The sequence below is a fragment of the Melospiza melodia genome, chromosome 8 (assembly GCF_035770615.1).
Source record: "Melospiza melodia melodia isolate bMelMel2 chromosome 8, bMelMel2.pri, whole genome shotgun sequence".
NCBI classification, from domain to species: domain Eukaryota; kingdom Metazoa; phylum Chordata; class Aves; order Passeriformes; family Passerellidae; genus Melospiza; species Melospiza melodia.
This window is the reverse complement of record NC_086201.1, coordinates 5,249,883-5,275,022: the sequence shown is the minus strand read 5'-3', so window position 1 is coordinate 5,275,022 and position 25,140 is coordinate 5,249,883. Positions and strand designations below refer to the sequence as shown.

The following is a 25,140-nucleotide window of genomic DNA, read 5'->3' as shown; positions in this document are numbered from 1 at the left end:
CTGAATCATGTTTGTGAATTGGTCTGATCTAGCACCTGGACCAGATCAACAAATAACACATCTGATGGATGCAGTGAAGTCAAATAATGCTAATTCTAAAGAAATTTTTATTTAATTAGTTATGACTAACAAAACATTAGCTTAGGTGTTGAATAAGCCGCTGCCTGAATTTTACCTTCCTTTGCTCTTCATACAGACCTGCAGGTGATATCAGGATATCAGTGAGATAAAATTCCATGAGGGTTTTTTGTTTGTTGTTTAGTTGGTTTTTGTTTTGTATTTTTGTTTTGTTTTGTTTTTAATGGCTTAGTGGTAAACCAGTGGGCTAAAAGAGTACTGGCTGCCAAGAGAACATTTGGATGTATTTTGATATCACTTGAAGATTTTCTTTGGGTGCCTTTCTTGCTCTTGCTTTTTTTTTTTTTGTTTTTTTTTTTTTTTGTTTTTAATAATCTCTTAATGGTTAAGCTTCTATTAACCAAATTCATAGGAACCGTGTTTTAATAAAGTTGACCAGTGTGTGCATATAAATGATGGGATGTGATTGGGATACCTGCCTTAAATTTAACTGTTTCCCAAAGTTATGATGACAGAGATTTCACAGACAGGGGGAAGAGCAGTGGCTGCTGAAATGATTAACAAACACTTCAGGAGGGGGCTCTTACTGAAGCAGTCAGCACACAAAGATGCCAAGGGACAGTTGAGTTGTAAAACACTTCAGCTACCACAGGAGATGCATTACATTACTGTGGTAAGCAGATAATTTGCTATCCAGCTTTTGGAAGCTGCTTTGCAGGGGAAAAAAAATAAAAATAGGGGAATAAGCAAACTTGTTCTCAATCGATGAATTAATATAAACCCAGCAAAAGGAGCAGAGCAGACTACTACAATCCCTCAGCTATATTAGGCAATCAATTTTTTTTTTCCCTTTCAATATGTAGAATATTCCCTGGTGGCTCCCTGTGGATGCCATGCAGTGTGAACACAGCAATCAAAGTAATAGACGTCAGAATAATCAAAATAAGATGTGTCAGAAAGAAGCAAATGAGTCCATACTCTCATTAAGTAAATCTCCTAAGAGCTTAAAGTAGAAAACTCTTCCCAGAAAAGCTGTACAAACAATTACTTGCACTAACACATGGCTTTAGTGCTGTTTCAGAGACAGATAAAAATATTCTTCAATCTAATCCTTGTTTTTTCAGATTTCACCATAAATAATCTCTACCTGAGGCAAAACACTTAATGAAGCTGTCACAATGACACTAATAAAGGTCATAACTAAAGGTAAAATATGCTACTTTGAAAAAGAGCTTCAAAATCCTTAAACAAGCAACGTGCTGCACACCATGTTAAAGACAATATCCATTTCTGCAGGGGACTGGCAACGTCCAACACTTCATCCAGGTAGTAAGTACCAAAAATGTCAGTACAAATCTTCCACGGAAACACATTTTTAGACAAAATCAGTAATCTAGCTGCCTTGAGGATTTATCCCAGCAAAAAATTCAAAGAGATGCAGTCCAGTCCAAAATCAACAAAATGGTATTTCCACAATGTTCCCAGCTTCTTGAGGCAGCAAGCTTATGGCACAAAAAAAGGGATTAAATGTGTCTGGTGAAAAGAGCCATTTCCAATGCTCAAATTATTTTAATAGGCTACAGAAGTGGTCTAGGAAGAAGTAGGAACAATTGGAAGATAAATTCTCTCTCTAATGAAGCTAATTCAGGATTAACTTTTCCTTCTGCTCTCCTACTATAGTTATATGATAAAGAACTTACAGCATTGTGGAAGGTAAATGGATCATTTCTCATTGAAAACAATGGGAATTTGGGGGGAATTTCAAGTACTGCCCACCTAAAACCTGTTAAGCAGACTAAAACCCACCAGGAATACTTTGTGTCCCCTCAAGTTTGTGTGTGGCCATTTGACTTAGGCCTTACAGGGAGAGTAGCAAGGGGCTGAGCATTTTTATTGCCCTCAAATTTACAGTTTTTGTGCCAGTTCTGAGCCACGCCAGAGCTGATGGGGCTGGGTTGTGACTCCTGGGACCCCTCTCAGCCTCAGCAGAGGGTTTTGCTCATGACCTTGAGGCAGTGCAGGTGCCCATGCCATCAGGGAGGCAGAGGGATGATTCTCCCTCTCTGCAGGGATCTGTCTTGTCAGCCCAGCAGCAAACACTGATTTGTCTCCACTCCCATCGATTGCCAGGGGAGCTGGATGTGCACAATGCTTCTTCAGGTCTGGCATCCTGAGACAAAATAACTCTGAGGAACTGGACCATTAGAGGAAATATTTTGGCCATGGATGTCCTATACTGTTATGAGCAGTGTGTAATAAATTGATTCTCAATTTTAGCACAGGGCAGAGTAGTAAATAGCTGCTAAGGGGTTTAAACAGATTACATGTTTGGCAGGGTAATGGGAAATAGGCAAATCCTCGGGAGATGCAGATGAGAGACAGCCCTCTCACACCAACCATATCTTTGAGCCTGTATAACTTTGAAGACAATCATTAATTTTCATCAGAAGATTAAAAAGCAAATGTGTGACCGAAAAATATTTCCCTGAAAACTTCAGAGTTCTAAAATCCAATGGTGGCACACCAGTACAGGTCAGGAGAGTCAATAAATGAAGGTGACAGAGATTCCTTCACCCCTAAACTGAAACAGTGCCCAATTTTGCCTTCCTTATGAGTGAACTTTCCCTGAAGTGGCAGAGCCCTTGTCCTTCAGGTAAAAAGGAGTGGAACGAAAAAGGTATCAGCAAGCAGAAATTAAGCCTTGCTTCCCTTTGACAGCACAAAATCAGATAAATTCAGATTTCTATCTTAGTTTAAAAAATACAAACTGTCTTAATTTGGGCCAGTGGCTTGATCTGGTGGGTGGCAGCCCTGCCCATGGCAGGAGAGTTGAAACCAGGTGGTCTTTAAGGTCCCTTCCAACCCAAACTGTTCTGGGACTCTGTGATAATTCCAGACAGTGAGGCCACAGTGGTATTTAATATTGAAAAAATGTCAAAAGAGGAAAATAAAATATTAGCGTGTAAACAACTTTTGATGAATAAAACTAATGTTGGGAGAGAAACATATGGTAAAGGTTGTTCCTCTCCCCTGTTACTATTTTTCTGGCATGGCCAGGGCTCTTGGCTCCGCTTCCACAGGAAAGCATTCAGTGGGTTGTTGTTTGCTTGTGAGTGTCTGCTGTGCAAAGCCACAGAGCAAAGCCACAGAGCCAGAATAATCCCAGGGCTATTTCCAGAGGTACAGGAATGATCCCTGTAAGCTGTTTCCGGGGATTGCAGATCCTGGGTGTCAGAGCCCTCTCTGCTCAGGGACCCTGGGGTGGAAGAAGCCCTGGGGCTCCCTGGTGATGCTGGAGATCTGTGTGGAATGTCTGAGCCTGACCAAGGCACGGGAGAGTTTGTCACCTGTGGCAGGTACTTGAAGCAGGTGAGGGAAGTCCTGAATAGTTTGATCGGTTCCTTTTGGAATACTCATGGGGAAATGCCTTCTGAGCTCCAGCAGAGTTTTTTTTTCTGGGTGGACAGCCCAGCCCATGGCACTCAGGTTTTGCAGCAGAAAATCACAGTGAAATCAGGGGTTGCTTGTGGGTAGAACAGAAAGCAAATTAGATACTCTGATTTTCATTTCACTCCTGTACGAAACAAGACCAGGGCTCGTGTGATTGCAAGATATACTGAGTGGTTTTTGCCTATTTCCATTTTGACTATTTTCCATATTTTGACTATTTCCATTTACTTTCTTAAATCAAATTAGACCTCTTGGGTCACTGGAAAATACACCACCTTTCCATGCTGGCTGTAGGCACCTGCCCTTCCCCTGGCACCACCCTCTCTTTTCTCTTTCTCCACCTCTGGATATGCTCAAATTTCTTCTTATGTGTTTCAGAGTTGAGGGAAACCCACAGGAGCACACTTGCAAACAATTAATTGTAGCTGAGTTCATTACATATGTAACACCTTGCAGTGAAGCCCCCGTGGATTTTGGGAGTTTCAAGGGTACCTTTGCAGGAAACTCAAATCCAAATTAAAAACTTTCTCAGCTGTACACTATGAAAAGGCTCCAGAGGGGATGGGGAGAAATTCCTTTTTGCTGGTGTTGTTACAAGCAACTGTTTTAAGATAAATGTTTTTCTGTAAGATACCACTGTAAAAAAATCTATTGCCTTTTTCTCCTGACTGACTTATTTACTGAATTTCTTCTCAGAAAAGTCTGACAAGCTGTGCTGTGTCAGCCCTCCCACATCTGTGATTCACTGCGTTGCTTTTGTCCCTGGTGCTTAGTCCTGTAATAGAGAGCAGCTATGGGTATTGCTGGTAACATTTTTGTGTTTCTCAGTCTTGGGATTTAATGTAAAAACCCCAAATATTGAGAATTCCCTCATTCACAGGGAGCTTCATTACCTAAATTAAGAGTGCAGAAGATTATAAAGTTCTTCCTTAGTCTTTAAATTACTTTTTCATCTTTTTTTTTTTTTTAAAAAAAAGCAGCATCTGCAAAGAGCTCTTTGGTCAGATCTTTCTTATTCACCATTAAATTCTTATGGGATTAGTAGGTTTATTAGAGTACAAAAGTAAACAGCATATGGCTCTGTTAATATCCTTGTAATTTCACAGCCCAATCTGTCAGCATGTAAACTTTTTCGAGCAGTTCCATTTACTCCAAGTTCACTTTATGAAAAAAAAAAAACCTTACAACAAGCCTGATAAATCCTTCTGCATCACCTAAGAGACAGCACAATACTTAATTCCTTTGTGTTCCCAGTTTAATGAGTGTGTCCATACATATTACCTGCAGCAGGAAAAGTACAGTGGAAAATACAGTTACTTAGTTACCAGGAGTTAAAAGGTCCTTTCCCCCTGATGAAAAGCCTGTTCTATCTGATAAGTTGCTGCCACACTCCACAAAACTGGCAACCCTTCAAAAGGTTTCAGAAATTAAAGGCATTGTTTGAAGATAAAGGCGATAAGGTCATTTGCTTTGAGTTCAGTCCTGCAGAACTTTCTGGGTGACCCTTTGATATTCAAGTGAGGAGAGCTCCAAATTGTTTTATCTTCATGGAGCTAATGAGGGCTGGCTGACAGTCACTGCTAGGACCAGTTGGGACTCTGCTGGAATTAAATACTGTAAAATATTGCAACACATTTCCTTTAAAAGGGAGCGCCTCTGCAGAGTTTGCCAAGGCTGAACCCATAATCACTCACAGCACTACGCTCTTTGCTTTTCTCAGTTTCTTTTATTAACTCAGTTTTCACTAGCTGAATAATGTCTAACATGATTCTCAATGTATTTTTGTGTTCAATTAATAAAGCTGTATAAACAAGCCACACGTGTGAAATCTATGTCCCCTTCAAACCCACAAGACTCACATTTAATGTGTACAGTAGTAGAGAAATTACTCAAGAACTTTTTATTGCTAGAGGCTGTAGAGCTGTGTATGATTATTATATGTGTAATTAACTAATCTATAATGTTCCTCTGATATATGGTGTATATAATTCTTTCCTAGAGGAATAGAATGCTATTTTTGCTATTTTAAGTCTTTTTTTTTTTTCTTCTTTTATGGTTTGTTTCATTTATTCAATTTTTTGGAAAATGTTATGTATACTCCTTAAATAATTTTACTTTTTTTTTTTTTCTCTAGAAGGAAGTAAGAATTTTCACAGGTTTTAAATTTTTTTTTTGTTGAAAAAAATGTAGCAAAGGAAAGAGAATGTCCTGTAATGATCAACATACGTTGTGTGCTTGGCTTTCAGTGTGACCTTCTTCATTACTTTAGGTGTTTATTTTAACCTTACTCCCATCCTATTTCGGAGACTTTCTAATAATAGCCCCCTGTCACTCTAACCCACATTCAAAAGTAAACGCAAACAAGATCATCTCAGCTTCAAATACACACAAACTCTATCCCCCAAACACCCATCAGGTAATTAAAAAGCACAAAATCCTTACCTAATATCGCTGACTCAGCACTGAGGGCCAGCAAGGGGATCCAGCAGAGGCAGGCAGCGAGCTGGAGATGCTGATGGGGAGGAAGGGGCTGCTGCATAGTGTCCAGGGCAGCTTTTATCCCTGCATCTGCACTTGCTCACAAGTGAACTTTTGAAGTCCTAAACTTTGCAGGAAAAGCCATCAGCCCGCCTGCCTGTATATATATATATATTTTTTTTTTTTTCCCCTCCCCGCCTTTCTTTCTTTCTTTCTTTTCAGTGCACTCTCTTGGAGAGGGCTTGCCGTGTCATTGATGCCAGAATTTCCAGGAGGGAAGCCCTCCAGCCACACACACTGACACACACACAGAGCACACGTGTCCCTGCAGCTGCTGTGGCTGCAGCTGCCTGGATTTGTCCCTGAGCTCCAGGACAGCCTGAGCCTCTCTGGGAGAGCTGATCCCAAAGGAGCTGGGGCTGGGAACGTGCTGCTCCTCAGGGTTTGGAGCAGCCAGCACTGAGTGGAGATCGCTGCAGTCACGTCTGAGCAATGAGAGGGGCTTTTCAGTGTGACAGCAGCCAGAGTGACAGAATGGAGCACAGAGACAAAGAATTCCATCACTCAGGTTGCTCTGGTGCCTTAGGATTTTAGCTTTTATATATTTTTCATATATCTGTAATCCTGCAGTTCTTCAGCGTACAGCTCTAAACTCCACACAGAGCATTAGCTGCCGCCTTGACATTTTGGTCAGACACAACAATTCCTCTCTAGGCTTGAGAACCAAGCACACCTTCCTGTCTCAGGCCGTGAGAGATGGAAACAAAAGTGAGTTAGGGGGGAGGAAACTGGGGCTAAATAACTTCAATACCTGAAGCTGTAATTGGAAGATTAACCCCCAATATTATGGTCCAAACTTCTAAGAAAACCTGTGGTCCATTTTGGGTGTAGCCCCTGGGGGGGGCTTCATCTGCCCAAAATGTACCTGGATGCCCTTCAATAAATAGAAATTCTTTTTATTCTCTTAATTTTGTCTAGCCTCTGCTTTAGGTAGCCCCAAAAAGGCATCAGCACCATCACATTTCTCTGAAGTTTGGTCTCTCAAGGTGCCCTGTTGCTGCCACATGGTTCCTGCTTTTATTCCATGTGAACAGAGTTCATTGTGTGACAATGCAGTTCCCACCTTAATGCAAAGCAAGATGAATTTGCTGTTGAATTGCATTTTGTACTCTGATATTTACACTCACAGTGTTTTATTTAGAAAATATTGCATCCCCACCCATACCTGCCAGCACTCCTTTTCTTTGACTTGTCAAGTTTATCTTGTGTCTGCTTGTTTAAGTGAGGATATTGTGGATTATCTGATAAGAAAATATTATGCAAGACTGTAAACATTCCACACAAATCACTGTGAGGAGCATTTCATGGAAAATCACACGCCAAGCCATTAAAAATATTTTGCAGTACAGCCATGGAGTTTCAAAAGTTGTTCATTTGGCTTAACTACAATGCTCAAGGAGTTTATTCTTGGATTTCTTGAGGAAAAAATAGGTTACTTAAGAAAAAATTTCTAAATCTTTGTTCCTAAATTTGATTTTGGATTTTGCTGTTATAGAATGGTTTTAGCAGTCTCATTGGATTAGCCATCTTACAGGCCTGACTTGTAGCCCTTTGGGAGTCTTTGGAAGTTTTTTCCATTTATTTCACTGAAGTTTAGATTATATTACTTCAAGATCACCAAGACTCCAAGTCCAGTATCTTTGATATTTTTTAATAAGAGATCTCTGTCTGTTTCCTGTAAATGGAAAAAAATAATTTGTTTTTAACAGTACACAATATTTACTTTTCTATGGCTTTCTCTGCTAATGTTTGAATTATTTGTGGCAATTTCTGTGCACTGGTAGGGGTCCAGTGTGGATTTTGTTTCTTAAGTTTTGGCCTAAAAGGCGCAGTTCCGAAATCTGTTGAAAGGTGAGATTTATCCTTGCCAAAGTATTGGTAATCAAAACCAATTTCCAACACAGAAAGTTTTCCAAAATCAGTCCAGCTTTTTTTAGCTGTCTGTTTACAGAAAACAAAAGTAGCCAGGCAAAAAAAAAAAAAAAAAAAAAAAAAAAAAAAAAAAAAAAAAAAAGAGTAAGTGGAATATATTGAAGACTTGCTTATCCACTTATCTGTGTTCTCCTGAACAGGTTTTAATCTTTTAATCAAAAGGGCCTTTGAGGGTGGTAAAGATGAAATTGAAGCTTCCCATTGTCTCAAGTAGGAATTTTCCCTGGGCTGGATATGGCTCCCTTCATTTCAGGAAGACAAACAATGGCAATACCTCAGACAATGAGATATTTCTCATTATCCCCATCCAGGACAAGACCTTACAGAATTCAGAAAAAAAAAAAAAAAAAAAAAAAAGAATGACACTGGCTTCTTTTCCCCCCTAAAATGTCATTCTAAAAAAAAAATTTAAAAATGGAACTAAAACCATGAAGAACCTGCATAAAAATATCAGAAAATATTCTCACAGTTTCCACAGTTATTAACCTAAATAAGAGGAGAACCTGAAACTCCATAGAAGATTTGTGTAGTCAAGTGTGGGCAGTGGATGTTTGGAACAATTCTCTTCACTGTGAACAGAACTACAGTGAACCCCTGAACCCCTGACACCATTCCTTCTAGTATTAAATCAATTTTCAATGGTGGGGATGGATATATTGAAGTAAAACAAGCCAAAAGTCACAGGTGGGAGCTGCCAGCAGCATTTCAGACTCAGCCAGAAATCGCCCTGATGGAGACACACGTTGGGTACTCAGATGTGTTCACTTTGTCAGAAGGAGACAGAGTTTGCCTGAACATCCCTCTGGCATGCCAGAGTGGGGATGGACTGGCTCTGCAGGGAGGATGGAGCAGCCTGGGGGAGCAGCAGAGAGGGGAGGAAGGCTGGAGGAAGAGGACTAAGAGCAACAGTCTTTGCCTTTTCCTGCAGACACAGGACTGAGTGTCAGAGTGGAGCTGAATGATAACACAAAGATAAAAATGCAAACACACAAAAGCTTCCAAAGATGTGGCTGCCTGACACTGTGCTCCAGGTGTGAGATGCTCAGGCTCCAGAGCCAGTGTAGGAGGTTTGAGTGGCCCACAGAGGATCTGGGTTACAGAGGAGTGCTGAGAGGTGGATCCCATCCCTCACATGTTTTCTGAAGGTCAGGTAGAAGCATCCTTCCACTTGGGCACCGCCAGGAAGGAAAGGAGAGGGGAGTTTCATGTTCTGCTTCTCAAAAAGTGTGGCTAGCAGTTTCCTTTTGCACTCCAGCCAGCAGGGAGCTGTGCAATCCTTTATTTCCTTCTGCTTCCTATGAGGAATACCCTTAACACGAGGCTGTCCCCTGGGGTGGCTTTCTAGGCAGAGAAGTGATTTGTTATTCACAGGTGACACAGAGAGCATGACCCTGCCTGTACACACACCTTCCTGGTAGGACAGTGTTCTTCAGAGGGAAAAGATGTCTTCACTATAAAGTTTTTTTTTGCAAGTCTGAATTTACACATTTCACTTGATAGAACTCTCCTGTGTCCATTTCTGTTTGCTTTTTTTTTATCTGACTGAAAATACCTGCCAAGTCCAGTGACAAGAAATAAACTCACTGTGTCCCCAGGGTGATCCCCTCTCTGTTGGTATGGGCTGGCTGTGTCCTCTGATTATTCCAGTCCTTTCTGCAGCTCCTGAGCAGGAGGAAGGTTTGGCATAATGGATTTTGACTGACTCCCAGCACCCCTCCCACCAAGGATTTTCCTAACAGGGATGAGAAAAGGATCAGTTCTGGGATTCTCTCCCTATTTCTTTTTTTTATCACCTTTGTCCATATATTTTAGAGAGATGCCAAAAATCTTAGGATCACCAAAATGCAGTATTCAAGCCTCTTGTCAGCCCAAAAAACTGCTCCTAATCTCTTACCTAAGGATTGCACAGATGACATGGAATGGGAAGAAATTCATCTGAATTTATGCCCACTTTGGGAAAATACACAGTGGGCACACAGTGATTCGAGCTTGTGTTTTCTTCTGTTTTGTGTTCTGGTGTACAGAAGAGAGCATTGCTGGTTCTTCAGAAAATAAAGCCAGGAGTCCTGTATGTAATCTAGAGGACCAAGTTCTTCATTTAAGTGAGAACTAGTTGTGATTTTTAGGGTAATAATTCATTACACATAAGCATATCCTCCTTCTCAGAGCTCTGGGATTGCAGAGAATGATTTCTACATTAGATCATTTGGTGTGTTTATCTTCCAGCTCCTAATTCCCTTGTGAGAGGGAGAACTCTTTTAGAGAATCACTCCTCATTAGGCAGTGAAGGAAAATGCAGGACTTCAAACTTTAAATGCAGGAACCTCATGACCATCTCCAGGTTTTTTCAGGGTAGCAGGAGCACGAATGCCTGGGCTCTGGGACAGCATAAATGCACCCATTAGAGGCAATAAATCAGCTCCTTGTAAGTGCAGTGCCCCTTGGCATGGACCAAGGTAGGCTGCGCTCCCTGGCCTGACCTGGAGCTCTCCCAGCTCTGGCAGAGCAGGGCAGGAGCCTCTGTTTCTCTCTCCTCACTGTTTTGCTGCTCTGACCATCCTGAACTTCAGCTGTGCCCTTATTAAATCTGCAGAGTGCCCCGTTAGTGCCCTTCGTGGATGGCACCACAGCCAGGTGCCAGGGCACAGCCAGGACTGACGTGTGTCACGGGCACATTTTATGAAAAATCCTTTTCTTTAAGATTTTTTCTCCTGAGAAGCTGGGAGGCCTCAGGAACAAAATGTTAACAATGATTATCTGCTGCTGTGCAATGCAACAGGTGCATCTGTGATTGGTCTCGTGTGGTTGTTCCTAATTAATGGCCAATCACAGTCAGCTGGCTCAGACTCTCTCTCCGAGACACAAGCTTTTGTTACTCATTCCTTCTTTTTCTATTCTTAGCCAGCCTTCTGATGAAATCCTTTCTTCTATTATTTTAGTAGAGTTTTAATATAATATATATCATCAAATAATAAATCAGCCTTCTGAAACACGGAGTCAGATCCTCGTCTCTTCCCTCATCCTCAAACCCCCGTGCACATTGTCACAGATGTGTGGATTATTCATATCAGCTCCTTATTTAATGGAAAACCCCAAATTGTTGCAGAGATGTCAAAATAAATCACATTGCAATTTGCCTCTGCTCCAGAGTGCCCCAAGACATGTCTGAGAAGGGCTGTTGTTGCTCAGCAGCTCAAACCCAAAGATGATTATTCTGTAGGAAGAGATTGGCAATTACCAAATATTCATAAAGAGTACATTCTTGCATAAACTATGTGTATTGGAGCTGGCTGGTGATTTCCCATCAGAATCCCTTTTCAGAAAAGCATATGATTTCCACAAAATCTGTATGAAAGAGAAATCTTTCCTTTCATTTTTTAGAAATATTTTTTTCCTTCTTCTTCCTAGATCAGCTCAGTATTTATTTCACTTTTGTGAACTGCTCTGGTTGTCTGAATTCCTTCTACCAGGGATTGCTTCAGCCTCTGCAAACATCATTTATTGTGCAACTTAAGTGAAATGGATACATGATTAAATAACCAAACAAACTACATTTTGATCCTTCTTCTGCAAAATTAATATTAATGACTATGGAAGTGTTATTGAAGCACTTTGCCTCTCCTCTCTAAGTCTTGACTTATTTTGTCTCAATAGTAAAAGAAAGAGTAAGAGAAATGGCTCCTCACAGCCTTCATGCAGTCACTATTGCTCAGGAAATTTTCTGGCTGAATTTTCTCACTGAGTGAACTTTCCATTTAGGAATGAATTTCCTTTGAAAAGGCAGCAGAAAGACATTCCACAGGAGGTTTTCATCAGTATCAGAAGTGGAAAGGCATGAAGTCGAAAGGTGTTGCCCATCCCTTGAACCATTTCATTCAGCCTTTTTTCTTTTCTCTTTTGAAGAAATCAAAACTCTCCAGGGCAATCCCCTCCTAGGAGTTCCAGCCAGGGGTAATAATGAGAGTCAGAGCAGAACCTCCAGCTTGGACTGGAAGCAGACTGGAAGCAGCCCTGGAACTGGCTGTCCACACATCTGTCCTCTCTTCTCTCACCCTCCTTTCCCACCCTGGCTGCTGCAATTTGATGTTGTGGGAGAGGCTGTGTGAGCAGATGGAAAGCTCAGTTCCTGTTGTGTTCATGGGGAGTTCATGGAGAGCTCAATTCCTGCTGTGTTCATGTTGTGCTCATGGAGAGCTCAATTCCTTTTGTGTTCGTGTTGTGTTCATGGAGAGTTTGATTCCTGTTCTGTTCATGGAGAGCTCAATTCCTGTTGTTTTTATGTTGTGTTCATGGGGAGTTCATGGAGAGCTCAATTCCTGCTGTGTTCATGTTGTGTTCATGGAGAGTTCAATTCCTGTTCTGTTCATGGAGAGCTCAGTTCCTGTTGTTTTTATGTTGTGTTCATGGAGAGTTCATGGAGAGCTCAATTCCTGCTGTGTTCATGTTGTGTTCATGGAGAGCTCAATTCCTGTTGTATTCCTGTTGTGTTCATGGAGATCTCAATTCCTGTTGTGTTCATGTTGTGTTCATGGAGATCTCAATTCCTGTTGTGTTCATGTTGTGTTCATGGACATCTCAGTTCCTGGTGTGTTCATGGAGATCTCAGTTCCTGTTGTGTTCTTGGAGAGCTTGATTCCTGCTGTGTTCGTGTTGTGTTCAGGGAGAGCTCAATTCCTGTTGTGCTCATGTTGTGTTCATGGAGAGCTCAATTCCTGTTGTGTTCATGTTGTGTTCATGGAGATCCCAATTCCCGTTGTGTTCATGGAGAGCTCAATTCCTGTTGTGTTCATGTTGTGTTCATGGAGAGCTCAATTCCTGTTGTGCTCATGGGGAGCTCGATTCCTGCCCCTGTCCTTGCCATAGCCCCTCTGGGGCAGAGGAGTTTTCTGCCACTCCTTCCACACCCGTGTTGCCTCTTCCAAGCTTTCAAACAGGATGTCAGGAGTAAATAAAACACCCACAGAGCTGTACCAAAAATGTTATATAAATGATATGAGATATAAAACATGGCAAAGCCATTGGGTGAATGAAAACAAGTGGCAGAAAATTGTGAGTATTGCAGTGTACATCACTCCCCTAATTTGATTCAATTGCCTTTCCACATTCATTGCAGGCAAAAATGCTGCGAATGAAATTTCTTTTCAGAGATGATGGGTTAATATAAGTATTAATGGGAGTTTTCATCACTATCAGACTAAGTCTAAACCCTAAGAGACAGGCATCCCAACAGATTTAGGAGGACACTTAGGCTCCTCCATAGGATGCTCACCATAATTTATTGTTTCAGGATCCCTGAGAAATCCCCTGGAGAATCCTCATTGCATCCCTGTAAAGGAAAACAAGGCATCAAAGTGTGCTTTTAAAACTCCTCCTCTTCTTCCAGTCTGTGTCATACACAAATAGGAAATGAGGTTTAACAATTTTGTTAAAACATTTGCAATTACAAATAAGAATTTTATGTCAAGCTCCCAGTGACATATGTTTAACTCTACAACCTTATCTCAGAGTAGATTGCTTTGGGAAAGACAGAGATTTATTCTGAAACATTTTCCTTTCATCTCTTTATAGTTCTTTTGATGATTTTAAATGTTTGTGCTATTGGTACTTACATACAGTAAATGATAAATGATATATTATAACAACAACTCCACGAAGCTGAATTGCTTTTTTTACTGAATTTAGTGAATTTACTGCCTTGAAAGGTAACAGATTGATAGCACTAGTGAATTAAATCCTCTCTTTATCCCCAGAACAAGAATAATATGGGCAGTGCAAATATTTTCCAGGCCTATAAATCAGCCATGGCACCTCAGCTCTCATCCACAGGGACCTGCTGCTCTCTGCTTTTATTTTGCTTTTTTCTTCTAAAACTTCTTTAGGGATTTTACAGAATATATTAATTATAGGAAGAAAAGGGTGGTGGAATACCTCATAAGCCTCTGGTTTATGTATGAAACAAAAAAAAATATTAAATTATAAATTATTAGAATTATTAGGAATACACAATTTGGTGGTTAGTGCTGCCTCAGAAGGTGGAACAGGAGCTGCTGAAATAAACTCCTGATCCAGCCATGGATGGGAGGCTCTCCTACACCTCTCACAGACACTGTTTTCAAAATCTCCACTCTTTTACTGCTGATACTGTCATAAACCTCCAAGTGGCCACCTTGGAAACACCAGAAACCACTGAAATGTTGGAAATACAGTGCTGTATTCTCTCAGATATATTTACTTCATTGCTCTCACTGAAGTTAATCTGATTTATACACATCACCCCACAGGAAAAGCAAGTTTCCAACAGAGTTCAGAAAAACCTCATGGGAATTAAGGGTCAATTTCTAGCCAGCCCAATAATTTATTTTCCACAAGGCTTCCTCTGTTCAGTATTCTCCACCACACATTTTGCAAAATCCAGATTTTCATCTTTTGAGACAGGTAAAAATCAATTCATTACTGAATTTTTCTGAAGAAAATTGTGTGCAGGGAAGAAGCAGGTGTTAAATAAAAACTGAAGCACTCCAAACACATTATTTCAGCTCTTATAAATAACAGTTGTCTCTTAAATTCATCTCTTGTAAAGAGATCTCATCTAATTCACCTGCCTTTGAAAAGCCAGTAATATAAAACTAATGGAATAATATTTATTGTTATAGACCAGTAGCATTTTAGAGGCAATGAAGGGGCTGGAATAGGTTTTATTTCATGTGGGTTTTTTTCCACCAAGGTAAGTATTCATTTCAAATATCACATAAATTGGAATCATAACTCTGTGTCACAAACCTGTGTGGCGTTTTGGGCAGTAGATAATGGGCTGCTCCTGAATAATTGCTTTCCTGTCTCCCACTGCACACAGACCTCCCTCGGGCTAGTTTTGCAATGATTCCTTTCCTTCGGCCCAACTTTTTCTGTTTGTTGCCCATTTTGACATTTTTATGACCTCATTTTGGATTAGCTGTTTTAGCCACCTTTTTAAGGGACATTTCACCTTCAGTGCAATGGCCCTTGGCTTCTAATATTCATAAAATTCAAATTTTGCCTTCAGCCAGTTATTCCTGTTGCTTCCTTCTCTAGATGATTTTCTATCCTTTCAGTTTGATTGGCAACATGAGATTTGCTGTGAGCCACCCAAAAATTCTGCAGTTGCTGCTTCTGAAGGTCCATGACAACCACACAAGTGCAGCAGAGGTAATTTTTCTGTTTTCAGCTTTATTTTTTATCGTGGCTCAAACCAGTGCAATGCAGGGAGATGAAATTAGTGGTGAATCAGAGCAAATCTTATGAAAACATTCTGGTGTTTATTTATACAAACCCAAGAACAAACATTTTTACTTCATTGGAGGCTTTAATAACATTTACCTGTTTGGATTTTACAGCCTCAGTGTCACATGATGGGCTTTACACAGCTGACTGCTTGTTAATTGAATACTCCAATTCAGCTTCTAATTCTGCTTTTAATGGTTGAAAGGCCATTAAAGCAGTTATTTCTCTAATAGCTGTGTAGGAAAGGGGATTTTTTTCCTTTCATCCCAACCAACTCTCTCCCTCACCTTCAGCTGAGTACTCTGAAGGGGCTGACCAGAACCTTTTGGTTCAAGCTGGTGCCAGAGCAGCTCAAAGCACATTTTCAGAATTATCTCACAATGCAAATAAGACAGACTTGTTCTGTGTGTTTTCCACAATAAAACATTCAGATGAGTGTTTCCTGTTAGCACATATTAATTTTATTTATATTATATATATATATGTAATATACACATATATAATTATTATTATATTGTAACATATATTATATTATAACATATTATATGCATATTAGATTTTTATTATTTTATATCTTATAACTCATACTGTATTACATATAATTTAAAAAAATTATAAATTTAAATTCTAATTTATAAATATATAAAATTTTATAAATTTTATAAATCTATAAAATTTATATATATTTAATATTATAATATATAATTAATATATATAATATAATTAAGAATTTTAATATATAATATATAATTAAGAATATATTATATTATATTATATTATATTATGTTATGTTATGTTATATTATATTATATTATATTATATTATATTATATTATATTATATTATATTATATTATATTATATTATATTATATTATATATATAATCCATTATAATAGTATTTATATATAATATATATTATAAATATATATGTTATATGTATATAATATATATTCTATATATTATATTTTTTTATTATTTTATTAGCCTAAAAGAATGGTCTGTAGAACTCCTTTCAAAAATTCAGCCAAATGTTTTTCCAGCTAGAGAACCTGCATGAAGCTAAATAAGTCCTCAAAAGATTGCATAGGAGGAAGGAAAACTTGATTTTTTTTTTATTTGCTTTCCCCAGCATACCCAGAGCTTCATAAAATTCTGGACCAAGAAGCACACTGGGTTACAGGACACTTCTCTGCAGCTATAAAAAAAGAAGCAGATGTTTGCACCTGCCAGATTTGCTCCTGCCTCCCATGCTGTGAACGTGTAAGCACTGCAGGTAATGGCATCTTGCTGAAGAGTTGGCTCAATAATTTGCATTAAGGGACATGGAGATTATAATTCATTTTGTTACAGCATTTTGCTGCACACTTAGTAGAACTGACTCAATACCAATGGCTAAATTATGACTAAATACCATTGGCTAAGTTGGTATCTGATTTTATAACTCCATCTTAATGTGCTTTGCTCCTTTTTGGGCTTGCTAATGCATTGCAAATTGTCAATCCTTTAAAATATTCTAGAAAATGTCAACTCACATCGTTGCTTGGCCTAAAGTCAAATGTAACAAATGCTTTGTTAAATAATTGGTGTAAGACTAGAGAACAGAGTCATCCATCACCCAGTCACAGGTTTTGTTTTGTTTCCAGTAAGTTCCTTCAGTGCAATTTCCTTTGGTAATAAATCTTAGATCTGTGATATTCAATAGCATTACACAGCACTGAATTTTCTCTGTGTGCTTAACGTAGGCTAAACACCAATATGAAAACCAAGAGCTTGCACAGACCTTTCACAGCATTTTTGAGTGTGGACATAAAATATTTAAGGTATGAGCCAGCTACTGCTCAGCTGAAGAGGAAACTTGTGTTATTCCCCCAGTGCTCATTATCAAGTTTGCTGAACTTTCCTCAGGAGCAGCTGGTGCTGGGCAGTGCTGATGAAACGAGCAGCCTGCCTTGTCACACCACAAATGCTTCCTCGAGTTTGGAGAGGGTCACAGAGCAGAAATTGGCTGTTCCATGGAGCAGGAGCTGTTGCATCAGCTGCATTTTCAGCTTTTGGATGAAGCCCACCCCAGTGAGGATCCCCCTGGCCCTGCAGAGCCCAGCACCGGAGATGAGCATTTGGGGAATGAGGCACCTCAGTGCTGCAAAGCAATCTCAGCAGCTGCTTTTCTAGCGTGAATTTGTGAATCTGAAAATCTAATTCCCATTGCAACAACCTTCTCTGTTGTTGTGGTTTTGGTTTTGATTTATTTAAGCTCTTTGGAAGGCAAATCAATTAGCAAAAGATTCAGTTGCACAAGCTCACGGATACGTGAGGGTCTAAGGGGTTAACTCAATCAAAGAATAAATGGAAATATCTTTGATAAATTCTGGCTTCCTCTATGTTTTAGGATCTGAGTCAAAATGGTACCCAAACACAGTGAAATTTGGTCCATTTTTTGGCTGAAATTACTGAGAATTTCTACAATTCTGTACGATTTTCAGATGAATTATGAAGACCCTTTTATCACAAGTTTTTCTGAGACTGTCTTACCAAAATTGACTCCGGGTTTAGCTGGGAAAAACTTGGATTTTTTTCCCCTAAAATAGCAGTATGAACCCATTTTCTGTTGGCCAGGATTCCACTACCTGTTCTACCAGGAGATGCTAAAGCAGAGATTAAACTCCAGGGAAATACATGACCACAAATCCATGGATCTCAAGTCTACAGGCAGCTTCCACTCTCTCATGAGGTTTCTTGCTATTTTTTTTGTAAGGTGAAGACAAGATATTTTATGTTAACATTGGCACAAGGGCAGTGGATGAAAGCATTGGCATCTCAAAAAAGACTTTCTGGAATTTCTGGAATACCTGCAGCATTTCCTACAAATTGCTAATGTCATTTGGTGACAGGCAGCGAATAACTTAAAATGGTTAAATATGATGCTTGTGGAAAGCTTTGATCACAGAGAGAAAGGGGTTCTTTTAAAAACCTACTGTTAACAGTAGGTAAAAAGTTAATGAGAAACATGTAAATAATTAATTCTGCCTCTAGAGCCAGAAAAGATTTGTTGTTGCTGTTAATGGACTCCAATATATGTTGTATTGCCTTTTCTGAAGTAAGCACTGAATTACTTGATCTCCATACAAAAGAAAATAATTTATTGCACCAATAGCTTTAGTGCTGTTTTCCCAGAAAACAATATTTTCCTGGGTTAACTACAGCAGCATGCCTTGATGATAACACATGGCACAGCTAAAGTGACACTTCAGAAATAAACAGGATACTTTAAATCAAAAAAAAAAAGGAGAAGGAAAATATGGGAAAAAAAATCTGGCACTTGATATTTGCAAAAAAGCTATTGCAAAGCACACAGAACTGTCTCAGATGACCCAGCTGTAATACTGCATTTAAATAGATTTTCTTCCTCCACACAGTGTTCTCTGAAGGAGTTGTTCCAGGGGAAGCAAATTTCTTTATTGGTATTTATTTACAAATATAATAAGCAGAATCTGAAGGTCACAGCCTGAAGGTCATTCAGGTCAAAAATGCTCCCAGGATTGATCAGATGTGGTCATTCCACAGCTGAACTGAAAATATCCTCTCCCCACTTTATTTGGTAAGTATTTTGGCTATGTTACAATAACCTCTCCCATAATTTGGCATAGTGGTATTAAGTAACGTGACTGCTCTTAGCTGGGTCCAGGAAAATAATTCCTTGATAATTGTAATGAACTCTTAATTTTGATTCAACCTTTCTGACCACATTCTCTGCATTGTTTTAGAAACTGGGCTGAAGCAGGGGCAGCTCAAGTGATGTTTGTCATGAGCCAGAGGGTAGCTGGGGGATAGGTACTGGGTGTAAAAAACATATTAAAAATTTTTAGCCAGGTCCTTTCTGGATAAGATAGTCAGCCTATGGTACAGCTTCATCCAGGTGTGACAGACACCAATGGTATTTAATCATTATAAATGTACAGGGAACTACTGTTGCTCCTGATGGAAAAGTTGCACCTTGGCTATCTGATGCTATTACTTTGCGTTTGTAAGTAAATATTAGTGAATAAATATAGTGGAACGTTATTCTAATTTTAATTTTAATTTTAATTTTAATTTTAATTTTAATTTTAATTTTAATTTTAATTTTAATTTTAATTTTAATGTTTTATTTTTGTTTTTATTTTTGTTTTTATTTTTATTTTTAATTTTATATTTTTATTTTTATATCTTTTTAGGGGTTTTTATTTTATTTTTTATTTTTATTTTTATTTAATCTTTATAGTTATTTTTACTTTTCTGTTTATTCCAGTGTCACCCAGCAGGACATGGAATTACTTCATCCTGTTTGTCCTGTTTCCCCATGGGTATCTGAAATAGCTGGAGGTGTCACAGCTTTTATAACTCTGTGAAAACCAACGGGCTGATGGAGCAGGGGCAGGTCCTGTGCGACTCCAGCAACTGTTCCTCTGCAAAAATGTGGAATCTCAGTGACTTTTCACACGGGGGCTGTCCCTCATCATCCCCCAGCAGATTGTCACCCCACAGGAACAGGCACATGCTTGAGCCTCTTTTCCTGCCTCCTGTGAAAGCTTTTCTGCACCGATCCAACTGTTAGCAAATCTTTGGTCACTTGGTGGGTGGGAGAAGCTTCACACGGCCCCAGGCACCCATCCCTGTTTGTGCCTTGGGCCACAGGAGAGGATGATGAGCCTTGCCCATCCCTGTTTGTGGATGAGCCTTGCCCATGTGTGCTGAGCCGGCTGCCTTATTTCCTGCAGCTCATTGCTGCTGAGTGCCACCTCACATCCTCCCTGGGAAACGCTGGGGTCAGAAATGAGGTCACATCCAGCAGCAATGATCCTGCTGCATTGGTAATTCCTGCAGGAGCCATCTCTGGCCCTTTGTGACACGCTGTTCCCCACATCTGGCCAAGGCAAGCCACCTGTCAGTGGACATTGCTATTTCTGATTTTCTGCTTCCCAGGCTGGATGTGAGCTAGCAACGCATCTGGGAGAGCAAATGATATCAGTCCTAATGGAATTAAAATCATATATCTTTTACAGGGCACAGCTGCTTGGAGGGGTGCTGCTCCCCACGCAGAAATGCTGTGAAAAATGTTCCCCAATTCCCTCCTCGTGCCACGCAAGGCAGACATGTCTTGTTATGTATCTATTTTATCTATTTAGCTAAGTCTTACACAGCGAGCAGCCCGGGAAAGCATCAATAATGGAAATAATTAAGAATTACGTGATGAGGGCTTACCAGGCGTGTTCCAGCGTGTTCCAGAGTCACACAGGGAGTCACACACGCTCTCCTCTCCAAAGCAGCTCTCCACTCCCTGAATTACCCAGGTGCCCAGCAGATGGTGGTATTATTTCAACTACTCTGCTCCGAGCTCCCTGGGAAGCAGCCAGGCCGCACAGAACAACCGTAGGAAAAGTTGGTTCAGGATTTCACAGGTCACACTGTTGCATTCACAGGTTATTTCCTGCAGCATCCTGATATTCCTTCTTGTAGAAATAAATGTTATGATATGTTATCAGCATCGTGGTACCTAAAGGAGACTTAGAAGGAGGTTGAAGAGGGACTTTTTTCAAGGGCAGAGGGGGAATGGCTTCACACTGGCAGAGGGCAGGGGCAGATTGGATATCAGGAAGAATTTCCTCCCTGTGAGGAGGTGAGGCCCTGGCTCAGGGTGCTCAGAGAAGCTGTGCCTGCCCCATCCCTGGAAGTGTCCAAGGCCAGGTTGGGTGAGGTTTTAAATGCCCTGGTCAAGAGGAAATGTCCCTGCCCATGGCAGAGGGATTGGAACAAGATTCTGTGATCTATTAAACTAACATTCTTTCAGTTGTCTTGCATAAAATGCTGATGACATGAGGGAGATCCACTTCTCACTATCAGGAAGAAATAATTCTTTGAAAGATCTCTTTTCCAGAAACTTCAAGCAATATTTGAGCCATTGCCTTGTGGTGCCATTGCCTCCTGGGAATTCCGGCCTTTTCCACAGCTTATGTGGGATAACCCAACTACTCATCATCTTTACCAGCAATAAGCTGCTTCTTTCTTTTTCAGTTCTTGTAACATTTTTTCTGCTCTGGTTTTCCCCCTCCTGAGCAGAGACTTCAATAGATTTGGTTTCTCTCTTCCATCTCCTTTTTACAGTCTGTTTTGTCCTTTTCCCTCTGAGCTGGGCACATCTACAAACACCAGCTCCTCTCCTGGGTTTTTGGCTGCCATGGAGCAAGATTCCCCAAGGGAGAAGTAAACCCCATCCCAGATCTGATGGTGCTGGTGCCTTTGGATGGGAGATAGAGAGGAAAAATGACATTTTTAATGTGTAGTCTCTCTCTACTCTCTTAAGTTGTACTTAATCTTTTGCTCTCTTTATTATAAGCCATTGAAGCCTGACATGGTCAGGGAATGATCAGCTGGGAATGATCATCCAAAGGAAGTTGGAGAAAATTGTTTGCTGAATAATACTCAATAATAATTGATAATATTCAATCAGTTGTGACCTGATACAATATCTGGAGGCTTTCCAAAGGAGTGAGGAATGACTTGTTTCAGTGCAGACTTCATGAGCTGCTGCACATATTTATTAATTTAGCTGCTGTGGATCCTCATGAATACTTTATATGAACCCAAACTCTGGAACACGATGCAGGTAATTTTCCTGATGCCAGCAGGAGCAGATATTTGTCATACCTATTTAGGTCTTGTGACTCTATATTAGAGTGCTAAGAAAGCAATAACTGATTGTGAATATTGAATATTATGTAAAAAATATTTAGAACTTAACTTTTTTTTTTTTTCAATATTGCTCACCTGCAGCTTTCCTTGAGCTCTATCAGGTTGCACTGAGCTGGCAGAAGATCCCAGCTTCTGGAATGCTGGCCCTGGTGGGAACTCTCAGAAAAATCAGAATTTTGAGGCACCCACAGTGCAGATACAGCTGAAATTTGAGGGAGGGACCCAAAATTCTGTTTCAAGTTTGAGGAAACAATCAGCACAGGCCATGCCTGAGCAAGGCTGGTACTGCAGAGCTGTAGCCTGGGTTGCACTTATCCCACCCACTCAGCCATGCACAGTGAGGTATCAAAGTGTGAGAGACATGAGACTGCTCATGAGAACTACAGAGTATAATTTTTGTAATATAAGGCAATTTATATGCAAAATGTCTGCAATCTGAAAAAAAAAAAAAAGTGCCTTAAATGCAATATTTAAAATTCAGCAATAAAAACCTTGTATCTGACAACGATAAAACAGTGTATTAAAAACATGTCACTCATAGAGGAGGTGTTCTTTGTGGGGGAAACAAGGTTTGTAATGTGGAGTTAAAATAGTGGTGACAGGAGCAGGATCAGTCAAGCGCAGCTGATCCTGTCCCCAGCAGGGCTAGGATGGGAATTTCGAGATGCAGAAATATTTCACACTTCAGAATGTGGCTGTGGACATCAGGACTCTGCACTGGGGCTGCCAGGCTGTGGGTTTGTAGAATTGGACCTTATAGTAATAGGAAATAATTGCTGGTCAAGTGGTAAATTCTTCTAAATTGGTTCAAATGGGAATAGTCTAACAATTCCTTTCTTCTTTGTGTTCCAGCACTTCATTTTCAAACAGTTAAAAATAATTAATAAACTATACAAGTCTTACCTAATCATCCTGGTTATGAATATTGTTAATATTAATTTTGAATTTACATCTCCCTGTTTTTTAACATGGCCTTTCACTGCACTTGATCTCTACACAGAAGACCAGGAGATTTCCTTGTAACCCAAAGACAAATAAGCTAAGGAGATGGTAGAAAATAGAAGTAGAAAATAGAAGCAGTTCCCTTACTTAGAGAAAAAGCAGCCAAAAAAATTCACCAAAGAGAGTGGAATAATGCATACCCTACATCCTTGAAATGAACTTTAGACAGCTGTAGGGGAACTGGGACATTTCAGTTGTACAGTACCAAAAACGAGGTCACAACCTAGCTTTCATGGGAATGAGATCTTTATATATCTTGTCTGTGCTTGATTAGAGCAGTGGGATGAAGTGCAAGTTTTTTAATGTATTTCTAGTATTTTCTCGCTCTCTCTCTCTCTCATTTTTTTCCCCAGTTAAATCTATTTCTAAAGTAGTAAGATGGAAGGTTTAGATGCTGGAAAGCAGATATGCCATCAAGATATACCTCAGTCACAGAAGACACAAACATGTATTACAGTGTGCAATTTAATAGGATTATTAGAAATTATTACCCAAGATTTTGTTCTACTAAATGTTCCCCCATCCTTTGTCAAGTATTTCTAATTACCAGGATTTTAATGGCAATGTTTAACAGCCCCAGAACTCCAGGGTCCTTTAGTATCTGCCACAACTGAGTTTTCAATTATCATAATTCTGTCCTTAATTTCCATCATCATAATTATCCTTCATTACAGCAACATTCTTAAATCGGACTCATCATAGCAAAATTTTTCCTTGTTTAACTTGACTTGCAACTCAGGCAGGGATTTAACCTCTCAAACTTTCATTTCACTCTGTAGTTTCAATAAATGGAAAAAACCACCAACCCACTTTGGTTTCCCCCATGCAGCAGTTGTGGTTTCGGTGTTGGGGACACACCATGATTTTTGTCAAAACTGAGGGTCAAGGGTTGAGTATTTGTACAATTCTTGTAATAATAGCAGGAAGATACAAGATAGAGCTCTGTGATATTTGCAGCAGTCACTCACATCACAGCATGGCTGACCTTCAGAAAACCCAGCACATAACAAAAGAGTATTTGTAGCAGATAAGAGCCATCTCTCTGATAATTCACCTATCTTACAAGAGCAATCCATTTGATATGCTATTAATTACATTAAAAAATATGCTAGGATACCAGTAAGCTACAGCTCTTAATTTATTTAAATTTCTCATATGCAATTCACTTCCAAAGCGCCTCAAGGTTTGCATTTGGAAAGTGTGATCAGCCTACAAAGGAATTTCCATGTTCTCAGTGTCAGATCTGCCAGCCTCCAGCAGCTGAGAGTGACCTCAGTGTGTGATGGCAAAGCAGGATGGAGTCTGCCTGCCTCCAGAAGTGGCTTTCAGTCCCCCTGAAGCAGGTCACTGGAGGCAGGGCTGCACTGCAGCATGGAGCCCTTCCCCACCTCATTGAAGGCAATTCTAGTGCTGATTTTGTGGGAACAGACTCCAGCTCTCCATCCCTCTGTCAGTGTGCTTTCAAAATCCCCTCTGCAGTGCTTCGTCCAAGAATTCAATTTCACGAATTCAGATCAGGAGCACTGTAAAACAAATGTGGCTGTGATAAAGTGTTGGGTGCTGTTTATTACTCTGAGTACTTCTGTGGTATTTCCTCTCTTAAGCAGCCTCATTTTAGAAGGCTTCTAAATTAAAACTAGAATATAAGAAATACTACATCATAGCATGGAGCCATTCCCCCCCTCACCCTGAGCTCATTGAAGGCAATTCTAGTGCTGATTTTGTGGGAACAGACTCCAGCTCTCCATCCCTCTATCAGTGTGCTTTCAAAATCCCCTCTGCAGTGCTTCGTCCAAGAACTCAATTTCACAAATTCAGATCAGGAGCACTGCAAAACAAATGTGGCTCTGATAAAGTGTTGGGGGCTGTTTATTACTCTGAGTACTTCTGTGGTATTTCCTGTCTTAAGCAGCCTCAGCTTAGAAGGTTTCTAAATTAAAACTGGAATATAAGAAATACTACATCATAGAGAAAAATAACTGGCAATCCCACTTTATTTGATGGAGAAAAATAACTGGCAATCTCATTATCCTCCTCTGCCACTGCCCTGTGGGATGCTGTGTGGTGCAAGGAGATTGTGGGGTGCAAGCCCGCCCTGGTACCCAGCTGAGCCTGGGAGTGCCTGTAGAATTTTGGACCAGTCACTTTTGG

General features: G+C 39.9%; 1 protein-coding gene across 1 annotated transcript in view; it reads right to left on the bottom strand.

Moving 5' to 3' along the window:
* LOC134420958 (von Willebrand factor D and EGF domain-containing protein-like) overlaps positions 1 to 6,146 on the bottom strand; it is a 173,135-nt gene extending 166,989 nt beyond the window's left edge. Inside the window, exon 1 of the mRNA XM_063161349.1 lies at positions 5,971 to 6,146. Coding sequence (XP_063017419.1) covers positions 5,971 to 6,067 — 97 coding nt within the window. The 5' untranslated portion in view covers positions 6,068 to 6,146. The remainder of the gene's footprint in view (positions 1 to 5,970) is intronic.
* Positions 6,147 to 25,140: the final 18,994 nt, after the last annotated feature.